This window comes from Parasteatoda tepidariorum, chromosome 4 (genome assembly GCF_043381705.1).
Source record: "Parasteatoda tepidariorum isolate YZ-2023 chromosome 4, CAS_Ptep_4.0, whole genome shotgun sequence".
Lineage (NCBI taxonomy): Eukaryota > Metazoa > Arthropoda > Arachnida > Araneae > Theridiidae > Parasteatoda > Parasteatoda tepidariorum.
Genome location: NC_092207.1, coordinates 73,712,393 through 73,725,347, shown reverse-complemented (window position 1 = coordinate 73,725,347; position 12,955 = coordinate 73,712,393). Strand labels below are relative to the sequence as shown.

The window sequence follows — 12,955 nt, the reverse complement described above, 5'->3', positions numbered from 1 at the left end:
TTTTTTTTTTTTTTTTTTTTTTTTTTTTTTTTTTTTTTTTTTTTTTTTTTTACTTTATTTAAAAGTAACTTCTATTGAGATAAAATAAGCGTCACTTATATGGTATTATGTTATCTGGAATTAACTCTTTATTTAATACCAATTTTTTTATATATATTTTAGTACAAGGCTAAATTAGGATTTACTACTAAATAATTGTAATATAATTGCAATAATTGTAATACTGGCATTTTGGCCTGATGCACTATATTGATGGCATATCCCTTATATTCCTAGTTTAAATTTGTCTTTGTTGTAATAATCGAATGTAATAATCGTATTAATTGTTTTCACCTGTTCACTATTGCATAGTACAAAATTACTCTCTCCCACTTTTGAATTGTATTGTAATCTTAAAACATCAACACATCTATCTGCATGCGCAACACTCATCTTTTCACAGTTAATAACCAGTAGCCTAATGATAAAAATTCATCTGTATAATGCATTATTTTGTCAATGATGGTGCAAAAAATGTGTGACTGATTTGTGTTAAAAGTAAGAATTCCTCTCTTTTACCATGAAATCTCAACTTTTAATGAGATGGAAAGAAACTGATCTAAGGTTAAACCAAAGGACTACCTAAATTAATTAAAAATAATATTAATTATTTTTATTTATCACCAAACATTTATGCCCGTCTTGAACAGGAACCTCTTCGAATTGCCAATTTGAAATTCAATTTGTCATTTTGTATGCTTGAAAATTACGTACAAAAAGTTATTTATAATTTTTGTTATGATAGCCTCTTGCACGAAACAAAAATGGGTCTCGTTCAAGACAAAGCAAATTGCCTCCAAGGTTTGCTAAGCAGAGAGAAAATATTAAGTCTACAAGTGTGACAACAGCTTGGGATGTAAATATGGATTTGTCTACTAAGCCATCAACTTTATCAATTAAAGGTTAGTATTTTATGCTTTTCTCATTTCAATATTTCTAACATTAATCTTTAAATAGCAGATTGGCATAGCTCTTAATTTATTGATTTGTAATTTTTCTTTGAAATTGTTATTTTGTGGATAAGTATAATTTTATATGTTTAATTAATACTTTCGCATTATAAACATGTGAGGAACGAAAACTACATAAGTAAATTAATTTCTAGAAAAAATGATTTTAGGCACAATGAAAGTGGTGAATCAACCACAAAGTAACTGCATGCCTCAAGTCCTCAGTTTGGCATCTGTGTTTTATATAGTTTAACATACCTTATTTCTGTTCTTAATAGATTCCTCGCCAGCCCCACCGGCAATGAATGCTTGGGAAAAGCCTATTAATCATGTGTTGTGTACTCAGCCTTCTGTCATTACTTCAAATCCACCCTCCTCTATAAATACTACAACTACTGTTAGTTCTTGCACATCTTCTGGGTCATCAGAAATTCAAAATCTTGCTGCAACATCAAAATCTAATAGTTTCGATCGCAGTGATCAGCACGACAGTGGCATTGATGTGAGTGATCAACATGCCTCGGCCGCATCTTCACAGCGATCATCGCCTAGTAATGATTGCAAAATAGTTGCTGCTGCTTCTACTAATTCTGGGAAAAAAGATTCTAACGAAGTCAATGAATTGGTAAGTCTTAGAAATCAATTCTTTATATTGATAATACAATCTTTAAAAAAAAAACTGAGAATTTATCGTAATTTATCAACTGTTTAATCCCTTCATTTAATTTAATTTGGGTGCCCTAACCCTTAAAGTATCCAAGTATTCTCCTCATTTTTCCTCTTTTTTTATTTTTTATTTTTTTTTAAGCTGAGCAACGTAAATGTATAAACACTGACGTGCAATAATGTGTAGTAGGCTCAATATAGGCAATCTAAAATCCAGTTAGAATTTTTATTTATTTTTGCAATTTTTAGAACAGGTATTATTCAAGTTTGATAATCCTGCTGCACTGTTTGATTCATCAATTTACTATAAAAAGTAATAAACTTTCCATGAGTGGCCAATCAGTGGCAAAATTATTTTTATTTTGAATGAAACAAATTTTTTTTAAATTCTCAAAACAGTTTTTTTTTTTTCCCTATAGAAGATTTACTTAGCTCGTATGGGATCGGCTGTCCTAGGGGATTCACTCTCTTTATTGATTTGTTCAGCTTCATCTTATTAAAATTCTACAATTTATCTTGTTATCTTTAAATATGTTATGTTCTAACATTATATGATTAAACTTATACAGTAATTAGTTTTACTGAACTTAAATTTTATCTGACTTCTCCTGCTGTAGATTGAATTAATTTCCTACTATTAATGAAAGAAATGTCTTTTAAATAGGTTACAGAAATTGATACTTGCAAACCAATGTGTACTGTAGTGTTTGAGAATAAGAATTTTAAAGCTGAAAATGCTGTACTAGATAAATTTGGTGGACAGGCTAAAAACCAACCAACTAAGGTATACTGTGTTTTGTATTATTTAGTTGTTTTATATTCATACCTTAGTATTATAATGTCTGCATTATAAATAATTCCTATTAATAAATAAGGATTTTTTAATAGGAAATTTCTAATCCTTCCACTGAAAACCTAGCCCCAGTGGGAAGCTCTTTGACAAAATCAAAAGAAGCTTCACCAGAATCAGATGAAAAGCCTCATAGTATACCACCTGTAACATTCCCAGCAAAGGAATCTTTTCCAAAGGTACTTTTTTTCAAATTGTTCTAGTTTAAGATTAATATTAACAAGAATTAATAGCAAAAGTGTGTCGGCAAAGAGCTTCACTTGATTTTCAGATGAATCTCTTGTTAAGAATGGGGATTACATTATTTTCTTCTTAATATTTTATTTTAAAAGTGAAGTTTTAAGAGTTTTCATGGTATAATGCCGAGTGATTCTTGGGAAATTAAGTTATTGATAAAATCTCTGTCTTTATTTATTTTCAGTTTCAGAAAATCTATTTCATTTCTATTTTAATAGCTGTTTTTCCAAAATTTTAAATTTGTGTTTCAGAACTTTTTTCTTCCTAGCTTTGCTAGTGTAGTTATCAGAGTAATAGTGATTTATATTAATACATGTGTTTTTTAATATTCATATTATTTTTTAGAGTGAAGGAACTGATATGAAACTTGATTTCACTTTTGAGTCTGGCTTAGAACAATTGACTGATGAAAAGAGTATTAGAAATTCTAGTGGTAATGCGCATTTGCCCAATAAGCCTATGAATATTGGTCGCTCTATGGAAGTATCTAGCAGTGGAGCATCAGGAATACAGTCGCCAATTTCACCTTCAACAGATGATTTGAATTTAAAGATACAATCTGTCAAGAAGGTAATTTTTACTTCTTAGTTATGTAAAAATAATCTTGTCTGTAATTTAATTTCAGAATTTAAATTTTTATAGCATTATTTTATGATTTAAAAGTATATAAACTTATTACTTGATTTTGTTGTAAAACAAATATTGGTAATAATATGAATTACTTATTTAAATGGGGTATAAATAAATATATCATCCTGTACCATTTTATTTCTAGTGTTACTTTTTTGAAAGAAAAAAATTATTTTCATATTAAATGCAATTTGAGTAAATTTTTTATGTCACCTGCTTTTGTTTTGCACAATATGAAGTTTCGAGTAACCTTAGTTATTTTCAACCAATTTTGTAAGAATTAAGTGGCTGCGAAAGTGTTAAGAGTCAGTAATTTGCTTGCAGAAAGTTTTGGGGATTTTAGGTTCATTTCAATTCTGCCTCTCTGTTACGTTTGATTGAACAGAGAGAAAAACAATCCTCCACTTTTTCATTTTCTTACCTTCAAGGATGACTCAGTCATTCTATTTCAAAAAGGACAGGGAAAGCAAGCTAAGTTTTTCCTAATTTTCTGAAAACCTTATAAAAGGTTTTATTCTGTACTGCTTACTATACTCTTACTTACTTGATTAAAAAGTGGTCTTACATTTGAACCATTTTCATATTCCAATTAAAAAATAATTATTTCTGCTTCACATTTTTTATTACCATTCCATCTTCTGTTCGCTGATGAGCATGTGTAATGAATTTCCTCTCTTGAATTAAAGACCCCACACCGTTCACTCTACTCAACTTCAAGGGTGATTGGAATTTTTGCCTCAGTCCTTCTAATTCGAAGTAGGAGACCAAACAAATTTTCCCCCAATTTTTTCAGATACTGGATTAAAGATTCAGTGTATTAATATTTAAGGACAAATATAAAAGATGTTAAATTGGAGTGTCTGGAATGTTAGAAAAATTAACATGCTTCAGAATTTAAGACTTTTCATCACTGTAGTTTTTGAAAGTTCTACTGCTTAATCCATTAGCTTGGATGAAATAAAGAGATCTTATCTCTCTGTTTAGGTGTGGGAAAATGATCCACCTCTACCTACAGTAATGGAACATCCACAAACCACAGCTGAGGAAAGTACTCCTACATCTTACAGCTCCTTTTCAAATAATGCAGAATCCTCAACCAACGTATACAGCACTTCAGTGGACTCCAATTCTCAAACCAGGAAAGATCAAGAAGTCAACGAAATTTCCTTCAGGTTTGTGCTATGTTTTTATTATATAAGATTTAATTGGTGTGATTAATTTTTTTAACCAAATTTCAGATAAAAATTTCATTAAAGTTAGTAATGTATTGCTGTATCCTATTATTTCCTCTTACTTATATGGATGTTTGTGCATGAATGCCATAAATTCAATTTATGCATGTATGTATAAAATTACTGCAAAAAAAAAAAATAAATAGAGTAAAGTTTATTTTGAACATTTGCTTTGTAGTATTGCATATTAGGATCGGAACAAATTGGAGAATATTCAGTAAAATTTTTCTTACTTACATGTATTAAATATTAGGCTATATTTTCTTAGAATATGTGTGATATGTTTCTGTCAATAAATTATATGAAATAAAAGAAGCACCATTATATCAATGTCTTTGATTCAGTCTCTTATACTTTTCCCCGTTGATGACTTATTTCTCCATTAACTGAAATCTTTTTTCTGTAGGGAAAATTCCCCATTGCAACAAGTGTGTAACAATTCATCTTTGACAAAAGCTATGGATCAGTGTATTCCATCAGCAAAATCTCATTTGCAAATGGCTGCCCAGCATAATGCAATAGCTGCAACTCATTGCCCTGCTCCACTCAGTCCTCCTCTAATGAGTGGTGGGTTGGAGACTATTGCTGGTATAAGAACAATAACTGGTCTGGCGAGTTCTGTGCAAGTTGCTGGTATTCCTGCAATTCCAAGCCCACCTACTGTTGTATTCAATTCTTCTCAGCAGGTAAGCAGTAATTTTCAAAATGAATATTCTTTGCATGCTAAAGCAGAGCCTTTAAACATGAACCTGTTTTAGAGTGTTCATTTCTCCACAGGACCCAGTGCATGTATTTACCCTTTAGATGTTCTTGAAGTTCGGATATAATTTTGGTCCTAAAAAAATTTTATAATTTCCTTACACACACGTATGTAAGTTAACTGTCAAATCAAACTCTCTTCTGTACTTCAGTAAGAACACAACCATTAGTTGATTTCGTTCATTCTCCATTTACGATTCTATTTCCTTATTTTGTAATCTGGTAAACTTGTTATCAAAATGTTTAAAATCATTTTTGAAAAATGCCTGTCATCATCATTGTTGGGCAGACAGCCCAATGTGAGCCAATGCTATCTTCTGAAGATTTATTCGAAAATCAGACTCCATTGAATAAGCCCATCTCAACTGCGGCCTTCTGCACTTTCTAACTTTTTTTTTTTCAGAATAGATTTTGATAGACTTTTCTTTTACTGTCACTTTTTTCCTGTAAGGTTATATAGATAGCTAGTGACATATTTAACATAAAAGTTAAGAACAAAGAATCTTTTTACATTTTTTTTTCAATTCATATTAATTTTTTTAGCATTGAATTTTTTGTTTAAAAAATTAAACTGTTTTTATTTCTTCACTTTTTCAAAATGTTGCTATTTAAATATTTGGTATTCGGCTGACTTTTTTGGCCAAATATTTAGTTATTCGGCCACATCACTATTCGTTATGTCCCTCATATATATATATTAGATCCTCATAATGCTGGGAAAAGTAACTACACTGTTAATAAAATTTTGTCAAGCTCTTTTCGAAATGGGGAGAAACTAATCGAAACCTGATGTGATTATAAAAAGTTGGTGAGATCCTGGCAATTCCTATATTTTATTATATTTTCAAACAAAGTATGTTTATAAATGGCTTATGGGGTTATTGCAGAAAGGCTTATACAATTAATTGATAAGTTTGTTACTAATTTTTCCTTGTTCATGGCTGCCACTCTTCAGTTCTCAAGATTGAAATTAATCTTGAGAAAAAGTCAGTGGTCTAAACATAGTCCTACAATTAATATCTATTTCCAATAATTTTCAACAAATGTTTTTGTTTCATTAAAAATGTAGCTGATATTGTACAGTAGAGATATGACTGGCTCCAAGAAAAAGTTAGTGATATATTTGTTCAGTAATTATTGTAAAAATATTTACTAAGTTAACTGTTATATTCATTTTGTTTGCTGTAAATATAGAGTAATAATATGAAGAAAAATAAATATTTGGGTCATTTTCATGGAAAGGCAATCAGTGAGCTATTAATCTCTGAAAATTCTGCTACTCTAATTAATTACTCAAAAAAGTCCAGTACTGGCATTTTTTAGAGTATAATCCTTGAGTATTTTTCATTAAAATATAGCAAGATAAACAGCAAAATGCTTCTTCCCTATATTTTGGCTTTGTTACGGTGTGCCATTACTACTGCTTGTCAATGATCAAAACTTTAATGATGAGTGCTTAAATAAAATAATCAAATTTTATTACAACTTATGAGATATTGTCTACGTTATTGATTTATGTTTGTACTTTTTTTCTTTTTCATTGTTACATGGTTTGTGAAACTATTCAATGATTAAGTATTGTAAATTGAACTTATATAAAGTATTATGGATGATTAAACTAAATTATGAAGTATTATCGTGATGATTCGATCCTTCTAAATAGATAAATACTTTTAGTTATTTTTGAAAAGCATACTCTTTTGCTTATTTTTTTTTAATTTTAACTTCTTTATATGTATAGCTTGCCCAAACTGGTATGTATCAGCCTCTTCAAATGGATAACAGACAAACGCCTGCTGCAGTGGCCGCAGCTGCTGCTATGGTGCAGTACTCACAATCAACTCATGGATATCCTCCTTTGGGCACTTATGGTATTTCTCACCAGCCTCCTAATCCCCAACTGTCAAATGCTTATGGGCAGCAATCTCTCTTTGTTCAACCTCCTGCTACTCATCAAGGTCAAGACATGTATTCATCTAATCAATATAGAGTACAACCACCTTATCCTCAAAGTCAACATGTTTCTTCGAATCAAGTATGTTCATTTCTTTTTCAATATTTTTATTATCTCATTGGTCCGGAAGCTACTAATCACTATAAATATTTTAAAACAATTCTTGCTGTCTTAAAAAAAAACTTGAAAGGGTAAATTATTCAATGGGTTATTTTTATCATAAAAAATTTAATTAGCTTAAAAATGCAATATATATATATATATCTGTAAAAGTTTTGAAAAAATAATATATTTAAGTTAACGTTAAATGTCCATGCATTGAACAAAAGCAATTTCATTAGCTCAGATCATAAGTATTTCTTGTATCTAAAATCTGGTAATTTCTGCAAGGAATTTTCCTTTTTAAGAAAAATTAGCTTTATTGAAGAAAATTGCAATTTTTCTTATCTTCAACATCCCCTTAAATAAATTAAAAAAAGAGAGAGAACACCCCACCCCATTAGGATTGGTGAAATACAATCTGTCTCTGTTTGGATGGTTTTCGTTTGTTGCGCTATTGACCTTTGTTGGCAGAATTTATTGCTATTAGAGATATATCTATTCATAGATTTGGTTTTTGCTTGATGTGTAATATTTTAAATTAATTTTGAAATTTGTTTATTGTAGGATTGCACAGCAGGTTGACTCTGATCTTTTTCAGTTTTTAGTATCTGAAACTACGCCATAATCCTCTAATATCACTAATTTAATATGAAAGATCGATTTTCTTATTTACTTTATTTAATATGAAAGATCGATTTTCTTATTTACTTTATTTAAAAGTTAGGCATTGTAAATAATATTCATGTTTAAAACTCTTGCATCACGATTTATATTCTCGTTGTTTATAATATCAAACATCGGTTTTCGTATCTTTACATAATTTAAAAGTTACACATTGCGATTCGAGTTTACACTATTTAAAAATCAGATCCTGATTTAATTATACACAATTTTAAAATCCAATACTGTGATTATTGTAGGATCTAAGCATTTCTTAAATTAGTTACTACTATAAAAGTGTGAATTTCTTCAATGTTAAGTAATAGAATTATAAATTTTAGTTCAATACGTGATATTAAACATGCATATAAATTGATATCTTGATATAGAGTTTTTGCAGTTAAAATTTCCTGGGTTTTTCATTTTGTGTCACTATCACTCCTTATAGCTATATACAATACATGATATATGAATTCAATAAGATTCACATATAATCAAAAATTAGTCCTTTTGAATTTTTTTTAAAAAATTATTTTTAAGAATGGTCCAAATATCTCTAGAATTGAAATCTATATTATTATAAAAGTATGTCTTTTTATTTCTTTTAATATTAAGTCCTATAATTATGATTTTTCTTTTATACTTAGTATAAGCTTTAAATTTCTGAAAATTAAAAGTAGAATTTGTAATCTTTTTAAAGCAGGAATTGACCAAAATTAATTTATGTCTCTCTACATACACTATTTTTACTGTCTCCTAATCTCTTCTTACTAATTTCCTCTTCCTAAAGACAGTTTGCTATTTTTATTTGATTATTTTTAATGTTTGTTTTTAGAGACATTTTTAAGATAACTAATTTTTATACCATAGTTAAAAAAGAACTTAAAAGACATGGTTAAAACTATTATAACGATTTTCTGAATTCAAAACATACAAGGTCCAGATGTTTTATTTTGCTAAAGAATGCTGCAGCTTAATAAACAGCAATATTTCTTCACTGTAATTCCACTAATTATTTTTATGCACTATCTTACATTTAGGAATTTTCTATTAATAAACTAAAATTCCTCTTGTTAGGTTCTTAGTGCACAGCAGAATTTAGCAAGCTCTCACTTGTTAGGTTCGCAGTTAGTTCAGACGAGACCAACACCTGGTCCATCTCCTGCTGCTACTCATCTTCAGAGTCTTCATGGCTTGCAAGCTGTGCAACCAACTCAGACTTCATATTTTTCTGCTTCTGCCCAACCTCAAACTGCAAACTACTACCATCAACCTCCTACCACCCCTGGTTCACCCATGCAACAGCAACCCCAATATCCATCCCATCAAAGTTATGGATCTCAATCGGCACTGAATGTTCTTCCCCAGACAGCTGCTGTCAATCCCAGTTTTCGGAACTTTGGGAGTCATCAGTACAAAGCTCCCAACAATGTGATTAACAATATTGTGCCTGATGCAGCATCTTTGCGGTCAGCAACCAGATCTCCAACTGTTGATGTCTCCTCAAATCGTAATTTATTTAATGTTAGCACTGCAGTTTCTACATCTCTTAATTCTACTACTCCTGTGGCTGCAGTACCTCCCATGTCAAACTCCGGAGTTGTTGGCAAAATAAATCAAGCGCAAGGAAGTGCTCTTCCTGCAAATCGTATCAGTGCATCTTCCGTTAAAACATCCCAATACTCCATCCCTCAATCACAGCAACATTACTATTCCTTTGGACAACAGAAATTCAACCATGTTCAGCCGAATTCAGTTCGACCTCCTGTGTTATTCCCGAATGTTGTACGGAATCCAGCTCATCAGCAGCTTCCTGCAGTTGCTGCAGCTGGTGCTGCAACAGTTCACAATGTGCACTATCCATCTCCCATTCAAAGACCTGGGCCTGCTGCAGCTGCTGTGACACAGAATGCTCCTCAGCCGCAACCCAAGATTGGAATTAGACCCCAAGCCAATGTTTTGGTATGTGGGCTGTTATTGTTATAATAGATAAAATTTGGAAACTATCTATAAGGAGTTTGTTATAATTACTTTGTTTTGTTCAAATAAAAAGCTGAAATTTTGAAACTGTTGATTTATTTAATGTTGTATTAAAGATGTGCATTTAAATGTAAAATTAAAGTAAAACTATATCAAGAAGGGTTTGTAGAAAAAAAAAGGTGACTCAGTGTTACCCTTATAAGAATGCTATTAACTACTTTCTTGTTAAAAAAAGCAAAATGTTTCAGTTGCTTATTACTCTTTATTTTGAAATTTAAAAGCCAGCTAATCTGGTAATTTATTGATGTAATTGAATATTGAGCTATCTATTTTCACTGCAAATTCTTCACACACAGTCTTATCTTTTTAGCCACTGTTAAAAAATTCTTGTAATTCTCACTTATTCAGAAAGTTTTAAAAACCCTCTTAAATTAAATTTTAAAATTCCATTTTGTTATCTGTGAGCATTATAAGTAGAGCTATGTTTAAATAATTTACTTATTGATTATTACATAATTGGAGTAATTTCATTTTTTTAGTGACGTTAATTTAACTTGAATTGTTATTAATCTCAGTTAATTTAAAAAAAAATATTTTTAAAAAAGCTTATAAATTTTTTTTAACTTGATTTTTTTTTCCTACTCTGCAATGCTGCAACTGCATCATTGTTTAAAAATAAGATTTAATTATGTTAATTTTACAGGTACCTGGTGGAAAACTTTCATCAGCACAACAAGCTAAGCTAAGAGCAGAAGCTGTCCAACAGACACACATGTTCTTTGCTCAGTCTAAAACAGGAAAACATGAAGACACTGTCTCCCACATGCTTTCTCAAGAGAAGAGCAGCATCCCTGCTGGGACAGTGCAGAAAATACCTGCTACAAATCAAGGTCTTGAAGAAGAGAAAGAGAAGCAGTGCTTGTCGTCCACGAGTGATAAACCAGTTTCTGGTGAAAATAAGGACAATAATGAAGGTGGAGAAGCAACTGCTACCGAAGAATGAACTAGTGTTTCAAAATTCAATGGTGTAAGGTTGTTAGCCATAATTTGATACTTAATAATGGCCTTATATAAGATGTTGAGCTCGCTAAATGCATTTGTAGCTGCTGCATCTTACATACAAAATTTTTCTGTGTAATTCACATTAAAATATTTTGTCATCTTGCATGTATAATGTCTGCCATCTTTACTTAACATGCTTGAAAAAGGTACACTTTCTCTTCTAAATTTACTAAAGGGACTACTCACATCATCAATGGCAGATCTAGAAATTTCCTAATTTGCCAACCAAGTGTTAGCAATTTTTTCCAAGTTGATAGGATAGTATCTTTGTTGGACTGTTTTTAAATTTTCTTTTTCTTGAAACGGTACATTTAGTTTCTCTGATCGTGAGTTAAACAAATGTTTTTATGCTGAAGGGAAGGCGGTTAGTTTTTATTAAAAGTGTAATAAATAGGACAAAAAAAGGCCTGTCAAGATTTAATAAAATGGAGTGGGGTTAAAGTTCAGATTAATTATATATGTATATCTAAAGATTGTATTGTGGATAATGCAGCAATGGCCGGGCTCTTTGCTTAATATACTTACTAAATAAACCCTTGCTTTTTAGCACAAGTGATGCATGGAGGTGAGTTGTCAGACATAGGTACCAATGGGGAAATTCCAAAACTGGACCAAAATGGCGAACAAGAATACAACCTTCAACTGGCAGATCGTACAACAAAATAAAAAATCTTTCCCTAATCTTTCCTCATGTGTGACTGTTGTAATTAAACTTCTGCGTGTAATAGTTTGGTGCAGACTTGAAGGGCACTGTTGTGCCAGGAACTCTTTCGCTTGGCACTGATCTTTGTAAAGTATGGGGAGATGTATAACCTTTTGCGTTACTTTTTTTATTTAATTCATGTGTGTTTTGCAGGAAGTGAAATTAAATGTAATTGTTTGCCCATGTACAGAAAAAAATAAATAAAGGGTGTATTCAATTGAAGAAATGGTCACTTAAAACTATAAAAGACTGCTAACTGGGCATCTTTTGGGCACTCCTCAGGTAGAAGTGCCAGTCTTTTCTTTTGATTTAGCCTTGTTTCGGGTTTTGCTTTGAAAAAAAACTATCACTTCCTGTATCTTTTCAACTGAGAAGTGGAGCACAGCCATTTTTATGACAGTGCTTTACTGCAGTTGTAATGTTTAGAATCATAAACTGTATGAAACCAGCTTTATCAATTTCCATTCATGTATACATACTACATTGTAAGACACTGCCGGCCAAGTAAATTTGAGGGGTTTAGTTAGTCATTTTTATTTTTAATCATAACACAGTTTGCATGCTTTTAATGTTGACTGTAAAATGTAAATTGCACCGTATGCCTGTGCTCAATCATAGGTGGACGGTCAGATAAGTTTTTTGAAATAAAGATCAAACATTTTGTTTTTTCCCCATCTGAGACTGTATGTAGTCGACTTTTGCTGCAATAAAGCACTGTAAAGTATGTAAAATTTGTGTGTTTCTGTGTCTTTACTTGTATTCAGGGGGGTGCCACTCCTCTGTCTACTTAATTTCATTCAATAATTATACATAACAGTGATAGTCTTAAAAATATAAGACGATTATCACAATGAATCATTATGATTTTTAATACACTTAATTATTAGTTTAATCATTATTTCACTCTGATAGCATTTACTAATCTTGGATAACAATGAATACTTGTAACAATCTTATGTGACAAAGATTCTAATTTTTTATTATATCATTTTAATTCAATACTAAATAACTGAACATTCATCAAATCAACTTAAGTCACCTTAAATCCAAATTATTAATCTGGAAAATTCTGCCTGCTCATCCACATTTAATCCTATAGGGAAAGTTTGCAGTATTTTGTAAAATTTGTCT

General features: G+C 30.8%; 1 protein-coding gene across 4 annotated transcripts in view; it reads left to right on the top strand.

Annotated features, from left to right (window-relative positions):
• The window catches only part of LOC107445098 (protein PRRC2C), a 35,804-nt gene extending 23,249 nt beyond the window's left edge, over nucleotides 1-12,555 (top strand). For 3 of the 4 annotated variants that reach the window (XM_016059431.3, XM_016059428.3, XM_071180045.1), the window contains 10 exons: nucleotides 785-941; nucleotides 1,268-1,614; nucleotides 2,320-2,439; nucleotides 2,544-2,684; nucleotides 3,088-3,312; nucleotides 4,357-4,544; nucleotides 5,011-5,290; nucleotides 7,105-7,398; nucleotides 9,157-10,041; nucleotides 10,763-12,555. In XM_016059431.3, the coding sequence (XP_015914917.2) occupies nucleotides 785-941; nucleotides 1,268-1,614; nucleotides 2,320-2,439; nucleotides 2,544-2,684; nucleotides 3,088-3,312; nucleotides 4,357-4,544; nucleotides 5,011-5,290; nucleotides 7,105-7,398; nucleotides 9,157-10,041; nucleotides 10,763-11,062 (2,937 nt within the window). In that variant the 3' untranslated portion in view covers nucleotides 11,063-12,555. The remainder of the gene's footprint in view (nucleotides 1-784; nucleotides 942-1,267; nucleotides 1,615-2,319; nucleotides 2,440-2,543; nucleotides 2,685-3,087; nucleotides 3,313-4,356; nucleotides 4,545-5,010; nucleotides 5,291-7,104; nucleotides 7,399-9,156; nucleotides 10,042-10,762) is intronic. The other variant, XM_016059432.3, reaches the window with a different exon arrangement.
• Nucleotides 12,556-12,955: the final 400 nt, after the last annotated feature.